We start from the raw sequence: 16,787 nt of genomic DNA on the forward strand, positions 1-16,787 counted from the left end.
AACATGACCCAACAACCACTGTCTGGGTGGGTTCGGAGTCCGGAACGCATTTTTGAACCCTGTCAAAGTGTCCTTTTTTTAGCCCTGACCATAGAACTATTGTTCTATGGTATTTTCGTTAATAAAAGTAAAATATGATACAAAGTACAATGAAAAGATACAAGTGGCAGTAACAACGACCACACTGGGGACGGAAGCACAATCCACATCTTTATCCGTAATGGCACCTTTTGGTTGTTGTTATTAGAAGCTTGAGGGTGCAGCAACCGGGAGCTAGCCAGGCTTAACCACCGGCGGCTTGGAATGATCCAGGGCGGGCAGGCAGCTTAAACATTGGCACCATCGCATTACGCGACAGATAAGACAGACGGCCAGGAGGCGAGGAGCGAGCAGTCGAGCAAATCCAGCACCAGCACGTACGCAGAGGGCATATAATGCTGCACCCCCACACCCGCATGATGATAGACTGATGGAATCAATCCGTTCCGGCCTGGAGTGGACAACGTAAGTGAGAAGAAAGCTTGGACTGACCCAGAAATGATGGATCCTAATCACGTTAAAACAAACGGAATCTCACATGAAACGCGGATTTCTTTCCCCATCCAATCACCACTCCCGCCTGATCATCGAATCACCTAAAGTTTATCCTAGGCGCCCCCCACCACAGATGCTTGCCACTACAACTCAAAACAACAGCCCAATCATGCACGTTGCCAAGGCCGCCCAAGGGTATTGAACCAGGAGATGGCAATGGCGATCACCCAATCAATTAAGGTTGCCAGCCCGGACAAGATCATGCGTTTCCAACCCTGGAGACCCTGGGAACCTCGACGGGGAAGCGGTCGATCTCGTCCGCCCACGGGTTGCTCGCCTCCGCCTCCGGCGCCACCGCGCGCAGCGCCCTCCACACGGCGCTGTTGCACTTGAACCCGGAGCCGAAGGCGATCTGCCAGACCCTGTCGCGCCGCCCGATGCGGCCCTTGGCCTCGCTGTAGGCCAGCTCGTACCACAGCGAGCTGCTCGACGTGTTGCCGAACCGGTACAGCGTCATCCGCGACGGCTCCATGTGCCACTCCGTCAGCCCCAGGTTCTTCTCCAGCTCGTTCAGCACGGCGCGCCCGCCCGCGTGGATGCAGAAGTGCTCGAACGCCAGCTTGAAGTCCGGGATGTAGGGCTTGATCTTCACCTTGAACGCCTTCTTGGCGACCAAGGTGGCCATGAACAGCAGCTGCTCCGACAGCGGGAGCACCAGCGGGCCGAGGGTCGTGATGTTGGTCTTGAGCGCGTCGCCAGCCACCGCCATCAGGTCCTTGGAGAGCGACACGCCCACCTTGCCGGCCGAGTCCTCCTGCTGCGTCACGCAGCCGAAGCACCTGTCGTCCGCGCCCTTGTGGGTGCGCACCGTGTGCACCAGCTCGTACTTGGACCGCCGCCGGTCGGCCCGCCGGTTGGAGAGCAGGATCGCCGCGCCGCCCATCCGGAACAGGCAGTTGGACACCAGCATGGACCGGTCGTTCCCGAAGTACCAGTTGAGGGTGATGTTCTCCATGCTGATCACCAGCGCGTACGAGTTGGGGTGCACCTGCAGCAGGTCCTTGGCGAGGTCGATTGACAGCAGCCCGGCGCTGCAGCCCATCCCGCCCAGGTTGTAGCTCACGACGTTGCCCCTCAGCCTGTAATGGTTCACCACCATGGCCGACAGCGACGGCGTCGGGTTGAACAGGCTGCAGTTGACGACCAGGATGCCGATGTCCTTGGGCCTCACCCCGGTCTTCTCCAGCAGCTGGTCGATGGCGCCGAACATGACGGTGCTGGCCTCCTTGCGCGCCTCGTCCATGCACGGGTTGGGGGGCACCCGCAGCACGGCGGGGGGCAGGTAGGTGTCCTCGCCCAGCCCCGACCGCTCGAGGATCTTGCGCTGGAAGTCGAGGTTGGCGTCGGTGAAGGACCCGGTGGCCTCGGAGCAGCGCATGAAGGTCTGGCGCGTGCACCGGCGCTCCGGCTCCGGCTTGTAGCAGGCGAAGTCGACGAGGTAGACGGGGCGGGGGCGGGTGAGGAAGTAGACGGTGGAGAGGAAGACGAGGAGGGTGGAGCAGACGAGCACGGAGACGAGGTTGAACCGGAGCTGCTCCCACAGGTCGGCGAGGTCGCCCGGGGACACGGTGGAGAGCTGCACGGCCACCAGGGCCATGAGCGGCGACAGCAGCAGGTACGTGCCGTGGGAGATGAGGTGGTGGTACCCCAGCTTCACGTACTTGAGCCGCACCGACTGGAGGAAGTCTGGCAGCCGCCGCGGCTGCGTTGCTGGCTCAGCCGCCGCCGGCGGCGGGTTGGCGGCATTGGGCGCCGGAGAATCCATTCTACTGACAAACAAAACAGAAAACAACAGTTAAAACGAATTTCAGGAATCCTACGACAAGAATTCTGGAATCCGAGATGCAAATCTATCGCGTTCCCGGGCAGCGATCCCAAAACCCCGCACGGATTACACATGCAACGAGCGAGCACGGAAAGTACTGAAAGAAAAACAGTTTTCCTCCGAGATGTAACAAGACTGAAACAAGATTATTTCTTCTACCAGTGCGACGAGCCAACGACCGCACCAGCTCAGGGGAAAACAATTCAGCGACCACTGAGAGATCAGAGACCGCCACAGAACTCCCGGGGACCAAGAACAGCCGCGCGACGGCAGCCACTCCGGCAGCCACCGCCAATCCACAACGCAGAGCTCGAACAATGCGTCAAATCAAATCGAGACTAGACCGCCGGCACAGCTCGGAGACAGGGGAGGTTTTGAGACGTACCCAGGCAACGCCGGTAGAAGCGGCCGAATCCCCCGATCCGTTGCGCGTGGGAGGAGGACGAGGAGGAGCGGAAGACGACTCGAGCCACTCCGCCGCCCCGCCTCGCTTCTCTCTCTGTGCCTGTGCGTGGCACCAATCCGGCCGCGAGCAGCGCGTGGTGGCAGGCAGCTCGGCCTCGCGTGTCTTTAATAGGGGAGAGAGGAGAGGAGAGGCAGAGGAGAAAACGGCACGGGAAACAAGCCAAGCAGCAGCTGGGAGAGACACGCAGGAGAAGGAAAGTCACGTCGCCTTTTCTTCTCTGTTTTGTTTCGGTTAGTTCCAACCTCCGAGTCCGCGGCGGCTCTGCGTGACCTCGCCTGGCTTTCCTCGAAGTATCCATGACGTCCTCCCTCCTCTCGGTTTCAGTGTTGGACTTTGACACTGCAATATTTGACCGTCAACTGTTGGTTTTCTTTTTTAATCCTTTAAAATTTCTAGAGTTTCTTTTACGGTAATAATGTTACCGGACGAACAGTCGCCAGGAACGCCCTTCCAACGACCCCTCTGGTTGCCACACGATCAAGATCTGATGGTGGCAGTTTCTAGATGAAAAATGCACTAAAATAAACAAAATGCCATGCTTTTTGTAAAACTGACATCCCCCAAACGCTAAAACTGCCATCCAGGCAGTTCGCAAATGCCACCCCTAGCTGGCGGACCGTCGCTAGCTAGAGGGGTCCTTCTTTTAACCGAAGAGTCCTTCAAAAGGAAACACGAGTGATGTAGAACCCAACAGCCTTGAATGACCGCGCGTCCCAAAAACATGCCTAAAAGCTCGAAATTCGGCTACGCAGAACTTACGATTTTGTCGGTCGCAGGTTCCAAAACTTAAGATTCTGCCGGTCGCACGTGCCAAGTTTCAGAGTTGAAGTTTAGAACTTACGATTTTGTCGGTCGCGGGATCCAAAACTTACGATTTTGCCGGTCACACGTGCCAAGTTTCAGAGTTGAAGTTTAGAACTTACGATTTTGTCGGTCGTGGGATCCAAAACTTACGATTTTGCCGGTCGCACGTATCAAGTTTCAGAGTTAAAACTTAAAACTTACGATTTTGTCGATCCATGTTCTAAAGCTTATGATTTTGTGTGTCGCATGTATCAAGTTTCAGAAGTTGAAACTTAAAAAAGCTCATCAAAATGTATTTAAAATGGATCTCATTTGCTCATCATCAGAAACACAAATATGCAAACGGAATTTAATTTAGACTTTTGGTTCAAAAGATATGAAAGATAAAAATCAAAAAGCCAAAATAAAATGGGCCGTGCCGCGTCCATTTTTTGCCTCTTGGATCCGGAAGGCAAAAAATGGATTGAGGGGAGGAAGGAGATCAACCTGCGGAGGGAGTATGAGGGGGTGAGAGCGACTATTGCAGCGGACGCGGCACAGATGGCGGCCCGCGAATGATTTATCACGTTGGCCAGCTGTGGCCTGGACGTTGAATTTCATTTTGGCATGTCCGAATTATTGAATTGTGATTTATTTTGCTTTGTTGCATTGTTGAATTATGATGAATTTGTCTTATATGATGGACGTGCTTGGATTTACATGGATTTGAAGGTTTTGATATGATGAGTGTGGTTGTCCGGCAGGACTTTCGAGGGGCCGTCCAGCACTGCCGAGGGCCGCGTCCCGGCACGTCCACAAACATTTAGGGGGGGGGGGTGAATTTGCCAAAGTTCGACTCCACTCCCAGAGCTGGTGGAGCAGCAGTTCAAAATCGCGGAGTGGGGATGGAGGTGCTCCATAGATCCCGAGATTTCACGGAGCGGGAGGATTGCCAAACAGCCCCTTGGTTCCTACTAGAGTAAATATGACAAGGTGGATCGGGGCCAAGGAGGTATTTTCCCTGCATGGATGGTAGTTTATTATTTGGATCAATCCTCTGTCTCCTTGAGTTGTCTTTGTTTTTGTCGAACTATGTTTAATTCTCAAACTTTGAGTGTTTGGTATGATCTTTGTGCATCTTGTTATGCAGAGATCGAACGTGAACTCCTTATGGTCGTAGCACATAGATGTGTTGTTAAGGGCCAGTAAAATCTCTCTTTACCGGAAAAAAAGAAATTTAAACATCGAACAGAAATATTTCTTTTGACACAAAACTGTACACGCTAACCAGGTTGTCTCAGACTTGAAGTCATATAAACTCATAATTGCCATCACGCAACCGACGTACATCTGCCACCTTAGCTTTCTTGTGTACCTGACATTATTAGTGGATTGGCCTCTTCTTCCGACTATTGACTTGGGATACACTAATCTAATTAGGTAGTGGCTTGAACTGAAATCGCAGTTAGGACTAAACTAATCAGAGAACCTGATCTATACGCATAACATTATCAACTGAACCATTGACTAATCAAGCAAAGAATGAAGGGAAGTTCCACACACTTCCATAGAAGACTCCCATTCCCATGCTGTGCTTCTGGCTTCTATTGCAAGTTTTCATGTCATTTCATATATAGATTACGCCATACCACGAGTCGTTGAGTTAACTACAATCAGATGATCTGATGATGTAAGGCAACCTTGACCATTTCATTATTCAACAACGTGCGGCATGAGTGTAATTAAAACCTTTTGTTGTTTTTTTCGAGAATTTTGCGTATCTTGCATACTAGTTTTCTCCTAGAAGCATCACACATTAACATTTTTTTCATATCTCTTCAAAAAGAAGGGAAAAAAAGGACTGCAATACCAATGACTGCAATATTATGAAAAGAACACCTGTTGCCACCTTAGCTTTCTTGTGTACTTGGCATTGTGAAGTACCATTCCACCTAGCTTTCTTGTGTACTAGACACTGTGAAGTGGATTGCTCTCCTTTTCCTGCTCTTGACTTGTGAGAAACAAATTAATTATGTACTACTAGCTTGAACTGAAATCTTAGTTATGACTAAAAGAATCAAACAATCTGATCCGTACACTCTAGCATTTTCAGGTGTAACATTTGACTAATCAAGCAATGAACAAATGCAAGTTCCAAACACTTTCGTGGAAGATTTCCATGTTGTACTTCTGGCTTCTTTTACAAGTTTTTTTTTCACATATAGATTACGTGATGTGAAGTAGCCCATTGGCATAGCACGAGTCATGGAGTGAACTGCAATCAGATGATTTGATGATGTAAGGCAGCCTTGATCATTTATTTATTCAAAATGTGCAACATGTGTGTAATTTAAATATTTTTGTTGTTCATTTCTAGAACTTTGCATATCTTGCATACTACTCCCTAAAGAAATGTTTTTGTTTATTTCTAGAACTTTGCATATCTAGCCTTGACCATTTGTTCAGATCACTACTTTAGTGATCTAAACGCTCTTATATTTCTTTACAGAGGGAGTAGTTTTTATTTATTTTAGAAGTGCCACACGTTTAATACTTTTTCACATATCTCTTCAAAAAAGGGCAAAACAGATTGCACTATTATCAAGGATGTATGTATCATTTAGTAAGGTGAAGTGTATCCTAGAAAAGAAACACTTGTTTCCCACATTTCTTCAAAAGGAGGACAAAAATGATTGAACAATTGGAATGCAAAAATGGGTGATATGCTGCGAATGCGCAAAAGTCAGGTGTGGAATTTAGAGCAATTCTAAATGTATATGCATAGACGAGAGGGTATGTTATATATGACTATACAAAACTGCAATGTCAGTATTGATCTTATTTGCAAGATACAACCGCCAAAAGATTCACACTGGTTATCGCAAATCTTGTTCATGGTATTAGAAAATTTGCCTGGCTATGGAACACATGATATGCTAAATCTACTATATTTGGAGGATTGAAATTCTCCCATGGAACCCCGCAAAAAAAAAAATCTCCCATGGTGAATTTGTAACACTAGCCCATTTCACCAAGTATGCGACCTGTGACTATACCAAGATGTTAGTTATCACATAGTATAAGGTTGTTTTCTTCCTCTCATTTTGTTCAATTATTTTTTAAGAATAAAATGAAAAACTATATCGATAATGAAAAAGTTATTTTTAGATTCCCTTTCCATCTTACTCCCATTTATCACATCTTCTAGAAACTCCTTTTTTCCACACCACATTTGTTTGGAGAAGCATATGAAGTAGGCTATATGATTATTCAGGTATACCCTTCCTCTTAATAGTTTATAATAGAGCTCTTTTTATGGTACTCACCAATTAATGTGGACCATGTTGTCCGCTCATATTTTCCATCCAAGATATAAGATTGGTTATGACTTGGCTGTACTCCACTATCCAGTGGTGGTCTCTAGCTTCACTATATGTATAGCTTTAAGTATCAAACTGAAGCATGATCAAGGTTCTCTTAAACCCCACATCCGTCCAGCCATACCCCTCAGGTTTTCTGAAACCCTTTGGTTCACCAGCAAGTTTGAATGGAATGAATCATGACTGGTTCTAGAGACATCGTTAGGCCTGACCAACCATTACTAATAGAATGCATGCCAGGACAGGTTAACGGAGACACGGACCAACCGACCTTAATTGGGCGCCTCTTGCATCTGTTGAGCACAGACTGGATCTAAATGCACTTGTGGACTTGCATGGACCAATCATTGATTGATCAGGTTTCGACAATGAGTTTGGTGATCAGTCAGAGCTGAAACAAGGGAATTGTGCCTGTATTTTACCTAAAAAAGGAACCGTTTGTTGTGCATACTTTCCAACTGTGCGTTGCTAGTACAATTAATCACCTGAGTTGAATGAAGCAAGTGCTATATTCTGGTTAGACTTGAGACTGCATTTGGTTTTGGGTTCAGGTTATCTTGGGAGAATTTTGGCCCATAACAGACTGGTGGACCCAGAATACAACAGCCAACTCAATACCCCAGTTGTGAAAGCCCGAGAAGAAAATAGTAGCGCAGATGTATAAGAAAAGAGCTTCTTACATATTATCCTAAAACTCAATTCTGGTTTGGCTTACAAAGAGAATCATATGACCTACATTTTTAGTATCTGGCCTATTTTACCTTTTGGAATTTACATCTTCTATACATAGATTGCATCTGCTCGTAATCTCTCCTGCAATGGCATCCAAACAAAACGGCAAAAGCTAAGTGAGAAAGAGAAACAAGAAAAATGCGGTATACATTTAAATATTTGTTCAGGAATATAAATTTTAATATTTTATATTACTTGTGCTTGTACATGTAAGTATAATCAGTTTCAATGAACTAAAGTGTAATTTAAGGCAATAGTATTCAGTTAATGGTTTGTGAAGAACAAAATTACCTTTCTATGATGCTCTGTAAGCTCCAACATACAGTGTCTGTTGTTGCAGAAATATACTGTGCAATGTACAGTGAAGAGTGAAGACTACTACTCCAGTGTGAAATCATTTAGCCATATAAGCACCTCGTTCCTCTTTGGATCATGAAAATTAAACAGAGTTTCAGTAATGAGGTTAAGAAAGAAAAGAAGTGTTTCAGTCATGATTGAAAGTACAACTCAGAAGATCGTGGCATCTTCTCGGAAAGGTCAGCATTTAGGAAAGATGGATAAAGTATGCAATTTGCTACACTTGATCTCCTAATTGATAGTGCAAAGTTTCAAACCTCAGCCTCAGCTTAACTAAAAAGGTACAGAGCAGAAGGAAACACACCTTCACAAAGTCCTTTGTGCTAGGATCATTGTAACGTGCAAGCATACAGCCTTGTTGAGGCTTCAACCCATCTTTGAGTAGCTGGGAGCGTAGCTCCTTCTCTTTCTTGGCCACAATTTCCTCTTCTGGTCGCCCACTGAATTTTTTCACTGCAGCAATGCCTCCTTCAACCTTTCGCAAGGTAACCGCTTCTGTATTTGGAGCTGGTAAACTGATTGAACAAGACTATTATTGGCAGCAGAAGTAAAACCATAGAAACTACTGCAGAATATACTACTCCCTCCGTTTCTAATATAAGTCCTTTTAGAGATTCCAATAGAGATTACATACGGAGCAAAATGAGTGAATCTACACTCTAAAATATGTCTATATACATCCATATGTAGTCTGGTAGAACCAGAGATCCTACCGGACCTGCTCCGTAGGTTGTAGGGGAAGGATGGAGTGAGGCGAGACGATGAGCGGGCGCGCCGGCGGCTGGGCGCCGTCGCGTAGGAGGAGGATGGCGGCGGCGGCTAGGGTTAGAGGCGGCTAGGGTTCCGGCTCCTCTGGGAGCCGGGCAATAGGGATAATAATATTCTTATTGCTTCCTTCCAAAAAGAGTCTTACAGCCTATATTTATAACCTAGATAACTTGCATAAGAATTAACCTAAGATAACTTGCATAAGAATTAACCTAAGATAACTTGTGGGCTAAGATTGGCCGGTGGGCCTAGCTAAACCGGCCATAACACTTCTCCCCGCCTGCACAAACAGCTCGTCCTCGAGCTGTAAGGTGGGGAAGCGCTTGCGGAACTCCTCGAGGCGATCAACCAGCGTCAAACACCTTCTCGACAGCCGGGGCGGCCAGGTCGGCGGCAACGGCGTCCTCCGGAATGTAGTCTGCAACCTCCAGGTAGAAGAGTCGCGGGCAGGCATGGCCGGGCGTGTAGGGCTCGTCGCAGTTGAAGCACAACCCTTGGCGGCGACGCTCGAGTAGCTCGGCTGAGGTGAGCCGGCGGAACGGGTGTGCCGCGGTCGCGGCGAGGGGTGCCGCAGAAGCCTGCGCAGGCCGACCCTGCGCGGAATCCGGCCCGGGTAGCGACCCAGCGGTCCGGGACGGTGATTCCTGCTGGATGGCCACCGCGCGGCGCTCGAACGCGCGGGCGTAGTACATGGCCGACTGGAGATCCTGGGGTCCCCGAAGCTCCACGTCCACGCGGATGTGATCCGGAAGTCCACCGACAAAGAGGTCGGCCCGCTGCTGCGCCGTCACACCCGACGCATGGCATGCCAGGGCCTGGAAACGGTCGGCGTAGTCCTGCACCGTGGAGGTGAAGGGAAGGCGGCCGAGCTCCGCCAGGCGGCTCCCGCGAACCGGAGGCCCAAAGCGAAGGAGGCAGAGCTCGCGGAAGCGCTCCCAAGGGGGAATGGCGCCCTCGTCCTGCTCGAGGGCATAATACCAGGTCTGTGCCGCGCCGCGGAGGTGGTACGAGGCGAGCCAGGTACGCTCCAATGCGAGGGTGCGCTGCCCGCGAAAGAACTGGTCGCACTGGTTGAGCCAGTTGAGGGGGTCCTCCGTGCCGTCATAGGTGCCGAAGTCGATCTTGGCGAACCGTGGCGGCGTCTAGGTCGGCGCGCCATGGCCGACCGGCTCGGCGGTGCGGAGCAGTGATGACGACGGCGCCCGGTCAACGGTGGGGAGGCCGTCGTAGGCCCCCGCGGAGCCGGACGAGGCCCCAGACTGCAGCGTGGGTACCGGTGGGTCCCCGGCCTCTGTGTAAACTGGCGGTGGCGACGTCCCGGTTAGCCAGGCCGGGATCGGGGACGGGGACGGCGAAAACCGGACCTGCTGGATCGGAAGGCCTCCCGGTGTGGACTGGCCCAGTCCGGAGCTGGGCGGCGGCGGTGGGAGCTGGACTGGCGCGGGTGGCGCGGCTGGGGCCGGCGCGGGCCAGTGCGGCCACTACGGCGCTGGGGCGGGCGCGGAAGGCGCGGGTGGAGCCGCGAGAACCGGCGCGGGCCACTGCGGCCATGACGGTGCTGGGGCGGGCGGCGGCTGGAGCGATGGATGGGCCCCGGCGATCGCCGCGGGTACCGAGTACCAGGGCAGATGCAGCAGCGGCGGGGCCCCGCCGGTGTATCCCGCCTGGAACGGCAGCAGGGGCGTCCCGCTCGGGCCCAACGCGTTCTGGATCGGCCAGTGCGTCGCCGGGTGGCTGTAGGTGGGGAGCGCAGCCGGCGGGGTGGTGTGCGGGCCGGCCAAGTACAGGGAGATGCCCTGGACGGCCGTCACGAGGTCCCGCAGGGTGCTGGTCATCTCCTCCGGCGTGAAGATAGAGGTTGTCGGCGGCGCGGAAGTGACGGGGGCCGGCGGCGCGGAGGTGATCGGGGCCGACGGCGTTGGGGACCCGGCAGTGGTCATCGGGGCGGTGGTGATGATGGGCAGCGGCGGCGTGGGTGTTGATGACGACATGATCACAACCAAGTCTCTGATTACCAAATTGGTAGAACCAGGGATCCTACCGGACCTGCTCCGTAGGTTGTAGGGGAAGGATGGAGTGAGGCGAGACGATGAGCGGGTGCGCCGGCTGGGCGCCGTCGCGTAGGAGGAGGATGGCGGCGGCTAGGGTTAGAGGCGGCTAGGGTTCCGGCTCCTCTGGGAGCCGGGCAATAGGGATAATAATATTCTTATTGCTTCCTTCCAAAAAGAGTCTTACAGCCTATATTTATAACCTAGATAACTTGCATAAGAATTAACCTAAGATAACTTGCATAAGAATTAACCTAAGATAACTTGTGGGCTAAGATTGCCCGGTGGGCCTAGATAAACCGGCCATAACATAGTCTATGTTGAAATCTCTAAAAGGACTTATATTTAGAAACGGAGGGAGTATTTCCTTTTTTTTTGCGAGAGAGTATTTCCTTTATCTATGAGCTGATGTTCAGCTTGTCAGTAGTTCAAATCACGCATTGCACAAGATACCTGTTCAAGTCTTTGTTCATTGGCAGAGCTATCTGTATGGATACATCTGAGAGTTTGTCATCAGAAGCCTGAGTGAAGACAGGTGTAGTCATTGCAATCTTTTCGGATGAAGCATTCTTGCCAAATATATACCTACAGATACAGGCCCTTTCAGCATTACGACACATGGTGTTAAATATATATAGTAATGATTAAAAAAATAACTCACCCAGTAACATTATTAAAACCGGATGATCCTGTTAGTTTTTCTCCTTTCGCTTCGGCTACTGCAAATGGTGGATACTTCCTGACCTGCAAAAGATATTCATACTCATAGTTTACCTCAACAAAATCTGTTAAGATGCAATATTACAAATTAGCTGTGTCCTACTACATGAGATCATATTGGCAAGATTGATAATGAACATAAGTCGCATAATATAACTGGGAAACTTGTCAATGCCGTGACTTAATATGAATGATGGATTATGATGCCATAGCAGTGTTGCTACTCCAAATCTGCAATGAACTGGGTTCTTCATAAAGTATACACAACGAAATAATACCTCATAATTTGCAGCCTTTTTCAGAACGAGGTAACTTGGTGTTTCTATATCTGGGGTCTTGTAGTATCGTAGCTGTGTAAAATCAATAGCTCAACTTCAAATACTTGATCGGCATATAAAAAGGAAATATACTGATGGAAAATTACCTGCTTGAAAACTTCCACCAATCCTTCAAAGGAGAAGTATTCATTGTTCTGTATTGAATCCCAAATATCCTGCACTTGAGCATATCAGATAAGTAGAATAACATTTAATGATGAGTTGGGTAAGAGTATTGTTTTGCCAAATATTCCAAATATTTAACATCTCTTGATTCAAATGAATGGAGCATTCAATATTTCTAATACAAAATAATGCGCACTTAGGTGCATATTTGAGAAAAAACGAATATAATATGAATTTTAGAGAATCCTATTCCTTAGGAATTTTTCCTATAGGGCTTGTTTGACTTGTATGGGTGGTAACCATAGGAATTTTTCCTATGGAGTACTTGGCATGCAATTCCAAAGGTGAAATCATAGAAATTTTCCTTTGTTTGATTGTTTCTGTTAGCACTATGGCAAGCACTTAATCCTTGAAAAACGGTCCGTGTGTCTTTCCTGTAGTGCAGCCAAATAACTTCTGTTGCATGTTCATGTGCTTCCAATTGTTATTTTATTCAACATGCCATGACATCCAGAGACCCTATGTTTTTCCTATTCCATGTCCGTTTGGAAACCTACGAGGGGGATCCAATTGATTGCTTGATTGTGGAAGTATGACAGTACTAGTTTTTCTCAGGCACATATTGTAGATGGTACAAGAGTACTAGGAAGAACCGCAGAACATGTACAACACTCTGTTCTACTTACATACCACTGCAGTTTCGAAATAGTGCAGCAGGCTCAGAAAGCGCCGTATCTCAGATTTTAGGTTCATAGAAAAGCACTAGACCAAAAGAAAAAAAGTAAAAGTAAAAAAGAATGCTATGACATATCATAACAAATGACAATGCAGAGGGCAGCAAGATCAAGTATGGAGAGTTAAGTCCAGAGCTTTGTCCCAGGCAGTCAGGTTGAACCTGAAGCGTTGAACTATATACGAAGACTGATAAGTGGAAAATTGGCTGACAGTTTCTCAGAGATGAACTTGGTCAAACAATCCATTGTCTGCTTCGGTTGGATCTGCTGGTCACACAAATGCACTAGCTAATGATATTGATGTTACCGTGTTAACTCGAACTTCTAATTAAGCATACTTAAAATATTTACTTCATCTTGAAGGCCTTGAATTTACGGAGCTATGTGTGCTCCTGGGGGGCAGTGCCCCCCCCCCCCCCCCCCCCCCCCAGCCTTAGCAAAAAGTGTGAAGGAAACTTTTTTTGAGGGTTTAGATAAGGATAAATTTAGCATTTGCCCCCCCTAAACTTCTTCCCTAGCTCCGCCAGTGCTCGAGACCTATGACTGCAAGTCCAAACTAGACTTCATAGAACTAAGTATATCCACAACGACCACAATACTGATATATTCCCTCGCAGGAGAATCCATTGCGCATTCAAATGAAAACATACGTTCCAAGGTGTGGTGAAAGCCAGAATGAGTGCTAACCACATGGCTGCAGAACTTGAGATTCTGTGGGTTGACGCCCATGATCGACAACCCGGTGAAGACCAGCTCCGGCTTCCACGGCAGGAGAGAGAACTTCATGACCATGGTCCACCTCGTGGTAATCTCATACGGCCCTGTCTAAACCAAATTAAAACCCATTAAGAGCAAGTACAATAGTGGGCTGTAAGCCCGCTTACATGGCACTTTTGCCTATGTGGAGGAGAGATATAAGAAAAAAGTAAAGGAGCGGGCTCTCATGCAAGAGCCAGGCTCTATGCCTGCTCCGAGGTAAAAGCATTTAATGAGAAGAAAGAGATAGGGAGAAAATGAAAAAAAAGTTGTGGGCTTATAGCCAACGCTATTATATGATTAATTAATATTGCTAACTCTTGATGACAAGACATGTGTATATAACCATGCTCTAAGCGTCACGTGAAGGGCGACCAACCAGCTATGCCACGTGGCGCAAGCTGGTTCGCCGCGGTGAGAAATCTTTTGAAAAAAATTTAGATGAAGGTGAGGATTATCTTTTAAATGTATTTTTTTTCTTTTTAGATGGAGGTGAGGACATCTGGTATTTTTTAAATGGAGGTTTATGCAAAGCTGCGCTCGCTGGTAGGCTGCAGTGGTAGTTTCTTTTTCTTTTTTTAGATGAAGGTGAGGATTTTTTTTCTGAGATGTTTTTTTACACGAAGGATAGGACTCTTTTATCTTCTTTCTATGAATGTAATAAAGCCGTAATATAATATACTAGAAAGTTTGACTTTACTTCGATTCAGAATAGCGTGTTTACTTTAATTTCTCATTTAAAAAAATAGAAACATATGCATAGCTTCCTCTCAAGCGGCGCAGGGTGGCGCCCCAACCACTAGTTCACAGAGACTGTCACGGATTTGCAATGCACACGCGCATTCTCGCTGCAAACTGTGAGCATCGGTCGAGCCGGAAGAGACGCTGACCTGCTTGACGTCGTGCAGGTAGAAGTCGGGCCGGAAGATGACCTTGAGGAGGCGGATGTTGGCGAGGTAGCCGTCGATGTCGTCGTAGCGGGTGATGGGGTCGCGGAAGCGGACGCGGTCGTCGTACGCGGAGCGGTCGATGCCCACGTCGTCGAACAGGTGCGGCAGGTCGGCCTTCAGGAACTCCTCCAGCCGCTGCGCCTCGGCCGGCGTCAGCCCGGCGCCCCTGTTCTCTCCGGCCGGTGCCGCCGGGGCGACCGCGCCGCCGCTCGGCGCCGCCCCTGCCAAGACGGCGAGGCGTGGCCTGTGCCTCCGGTAGGACGCGGTGAGTGCTGCGGCGGTTTTCCGTAGCCTGGGAGAAGTGGTGGGGACGGCGGCGGCGGTGGGCGCCGGTAAATGGATGAGGAGGCGTGTGGCCATTGGTGCCGTTTGGAACTGTGTTGGGAGTTCCTCTCTCCACGCTCTGGTTTTCCGTTTTGCACTCTGTTTTTCTCGATGGTTTGTTTTTACGCGCCGTGTTAAAATTTGGGCCACGGGATTATTTCTCCTCCAGAAGTATCAATCAAATTTCTGAAAGCTACAGCGTGTTTGACACCATAGAGAGAAGGAATGAGAGTTTAGGGATGAAAGTTTGCCTAGGAATTAGTCATGGGAGATTGATTTTGAATCTCATTCCTTTGTTTGGCATGTGAGGACAACTAGAAATGATAATTGGTCACCCCACTGACTCCTAAACCGTCCGGACTGAGCGGCCCGAACGGAATTTCCCATTCAACACGGTAGCTCATCGATGTGCAAAACGGCCAGATGTCCGTTTACCTGTAAATCGGAGAAAAACTAGGAAGCTTTGTAGGCGTCCGGACGGCTGCCACATACGTCTCGAACACTCCGGACCCATCTGAAAACCTTTCTAGTGCTCTCGCTCGCACCGCATTCATGCCGGCTCAGAGCGAACACGACCTCTCACTAAAGCGGCATTGAAGCGGCGCGCCGGCCGAGAGCATCACCGCATCGTGTCCCTGTCTCCGCGCATGCTCAATGTCGGAGCAACGTAACTGGACGGATATCCACCGCATTCAAAAGGGATGCCCATCCGTCCGTCTGTCGACTTTAAATAGGCACGACGGCCGAGAAACCCACTCTGACGGAGCTAAATCTGGCAGATCTCGGGGTAGGGATTCCAAGCTAACCGTGTGACCATGATGGTAACAAGGACACGACGTTTTACCCAGGTTCGGGCTTGTCAAGGAGATAATACCATACGTCCTGCTTGTGTTTATTGCGTTGGATTGATTACAAAGTAAAGAAGTTCTACCCTGAGATTCTTGTGTCTAATGTAAGATGTTCTATCGACTAGCATAGCATTGCTTTATATAGGATACCGGAGGCCTAGGATTACAAGAGTCCTAATTGGATACGTTGGTGGAGGAGAGTCCTCCATGGATAAGGAGTCCTTGTCATGAACGACAATGCTTCTTGACTTTCCTTGTAGATCGCCATGGGCCGCTTAAAAGTGGCCAAGGCAAAACCGACAAAGGGGGTCCTCAGCCTAGCCCACTAGGTCGGGAGTTGACATGGTGAGAGGCCTCCCTAGCCGGGACACCATCAGTAGCCCCTGAACCAATCTTTGAGTTTGATTGCACCTCGCCTTATGTGAGCTGCACATCTAGTTTGGCTGCCGGTCTTGAAATGGGTTCAACGAGAACCCTTTGAACAGTCTCTTCTTGCAGCCAAGCTCCAATGGTGGGCTGCATCCGAGGTGAGTAAAACCTCCTCGATCTTTGAAAATGTTGAAGGAGTACGATCGAGCTCCATGCCAAAAAGCTCTCCCGTGCATCCAGTCGCTCATAGCCGGCCTCCATGTTGGACTACCTTCGAAGTGGTGTGCATCACCTCAGTCTTGAGATGTTGACGCGGATGGTAGGCCTCCGCGGAAAAAAGTTTCTCCACCAAGCCGGTTTCTATGAGCCGATTTTCCAGGGATTTTTTATTGGTGCAATTTATTCTCTGCTGAGATATATAGCAAGTAGCCCTCAAGGTGTGTGCTGGTCCAAAAACCGGTATGTGACGGTGCTGAAATCCACCAGACCCCCCCCCCCCCCAGTAGGGGTCTGAGCGCAGCTGGAAGTCACAGATGAGAGGTCACATGAGGGTTTTACCCAGGTTCGGACCTCCAGAGAGTAATACCCATTTGTCCTGCTTGTTTCTATCATTCATGATGGAGGGATACCTCGTGCGAGGGGTTACAATGATGTATGAGATTGCTACCGAGAGTTTTCCATCCGAGAGCA

General features: G+C 49.0%; 2 protein-coding genes across 3 annotated transcripts; both read right to left on the reverse strand.

The window, feature by feature from the left end:
* Positions 1-521: 521 nt before the first annotated feature.
* Positions 522-3,066, reverse strand: LOC109776861 (3-ketoacyl-CoA synthase 11). Of its 2 annotated transcripts, none has more exons than XM_020335525.4 (2): positions 2,805-3,066; positions 522-2,360 (listed from the first exon to the last, which is right to left on the reverse strand). In XM_020335525.4, the coding sequence occupies exon 2, from the start codon at positions 2,357-2,359 to the stop codon at positions 794-796; it is 1,566 nt and encodes a 521-aa protein (XP_020191114.1). In that variant the 5' UTR covers position 2,360; positions 2,805-3,066; the 3' UTR covers positions 522-793. The 2 variants fall into 2 exon arrangements, with proteins under 2 accessions (XP_020191114.1, XP_020191113.1); XM_020335524.4 differs by having other exon boundaries at positions 522-2,363; positions 2,805-3,021.
* A 4,643-nt stretch (positions 3,067-7,709) lies between these two features.
* Positions 7,710-15,006, reverse strand: LOC109776862 (uncharacterized). The gene is made up of 9 exons (XM_020335526.4): positions 14,497-15,006; positions 13,538-13,675; positions 12,098-12,166; positions 11,952-12,023; positions 11,615-11,697; positions 11,407-11,538; positions 8,442-8,652; positions 8,072-8,203; positions 7,710-7,861 (listed from the first exon to the last, which is right to left on the reverse strand). Exons 1-8 carry the CDS (start codon positions 14,914-14,916, stop codon positions 8,159-8,161), a joined length of 1,170 nt encoding a protein of 389 aa, XP_020191115.3. The 5' UTR covers positions 14,917-15,006; the 3' UTR covers positions 7,710-7,861; positions 8,072-8,158.
* Positions 15,007-16,787: the final 1,781 nt, after the last annotated feature.

Source organism: Aegilops tauschii, chromosome 7, assembly GCF_002575655.3.
Source record: "Aegilops tauschii subsp. strangulata cultivar AL8/78 chromosome 7, Aet v6.0, whole genome shotgun sequence".
NCBI classification, from domain to species: Eukaryota; Viridiplantae; Streptophyta; class Magnoliopsida; order Poales; family Poaceae; genus Aegilops; species Aegilops tauschii.

What these genes read in the sequence shown, in the direction of transcription:
- LOC109776861 (XM_020335525.4), bottom strand. Translation starts at nt 2,359, where the DNA reads ATGGATTCTCCGGCGCCCAATGCCGCCAACCCGCCGCCGGCGGCGGCT.
- LOC109776862 (XM_020335526.4), bottom strand. Translation starts at nt 14,916, where the DNA reads ATGGCCACACGCCTCCTCATCCATTTACCGGCGCCCACCGCCGCCGCC. An exon ending in TGGTGGAAGTTTTCAAGCAG is followed by an intron (nt 12,024 to 12,097) that starts GTAATTTTCCAT and finishes GATTTTACACAG; the next exon opens with CTACGATACTACAAGACCCC. An exon ending in AAAAGGCTGCAAATTATGAG is followed by an intron (nt 11,698 to 11,951) that starts GTATTATTTCGT and finishes TATCTTTTGCAG; the next exon opens with GTCAGGAAGTATCCACCATT.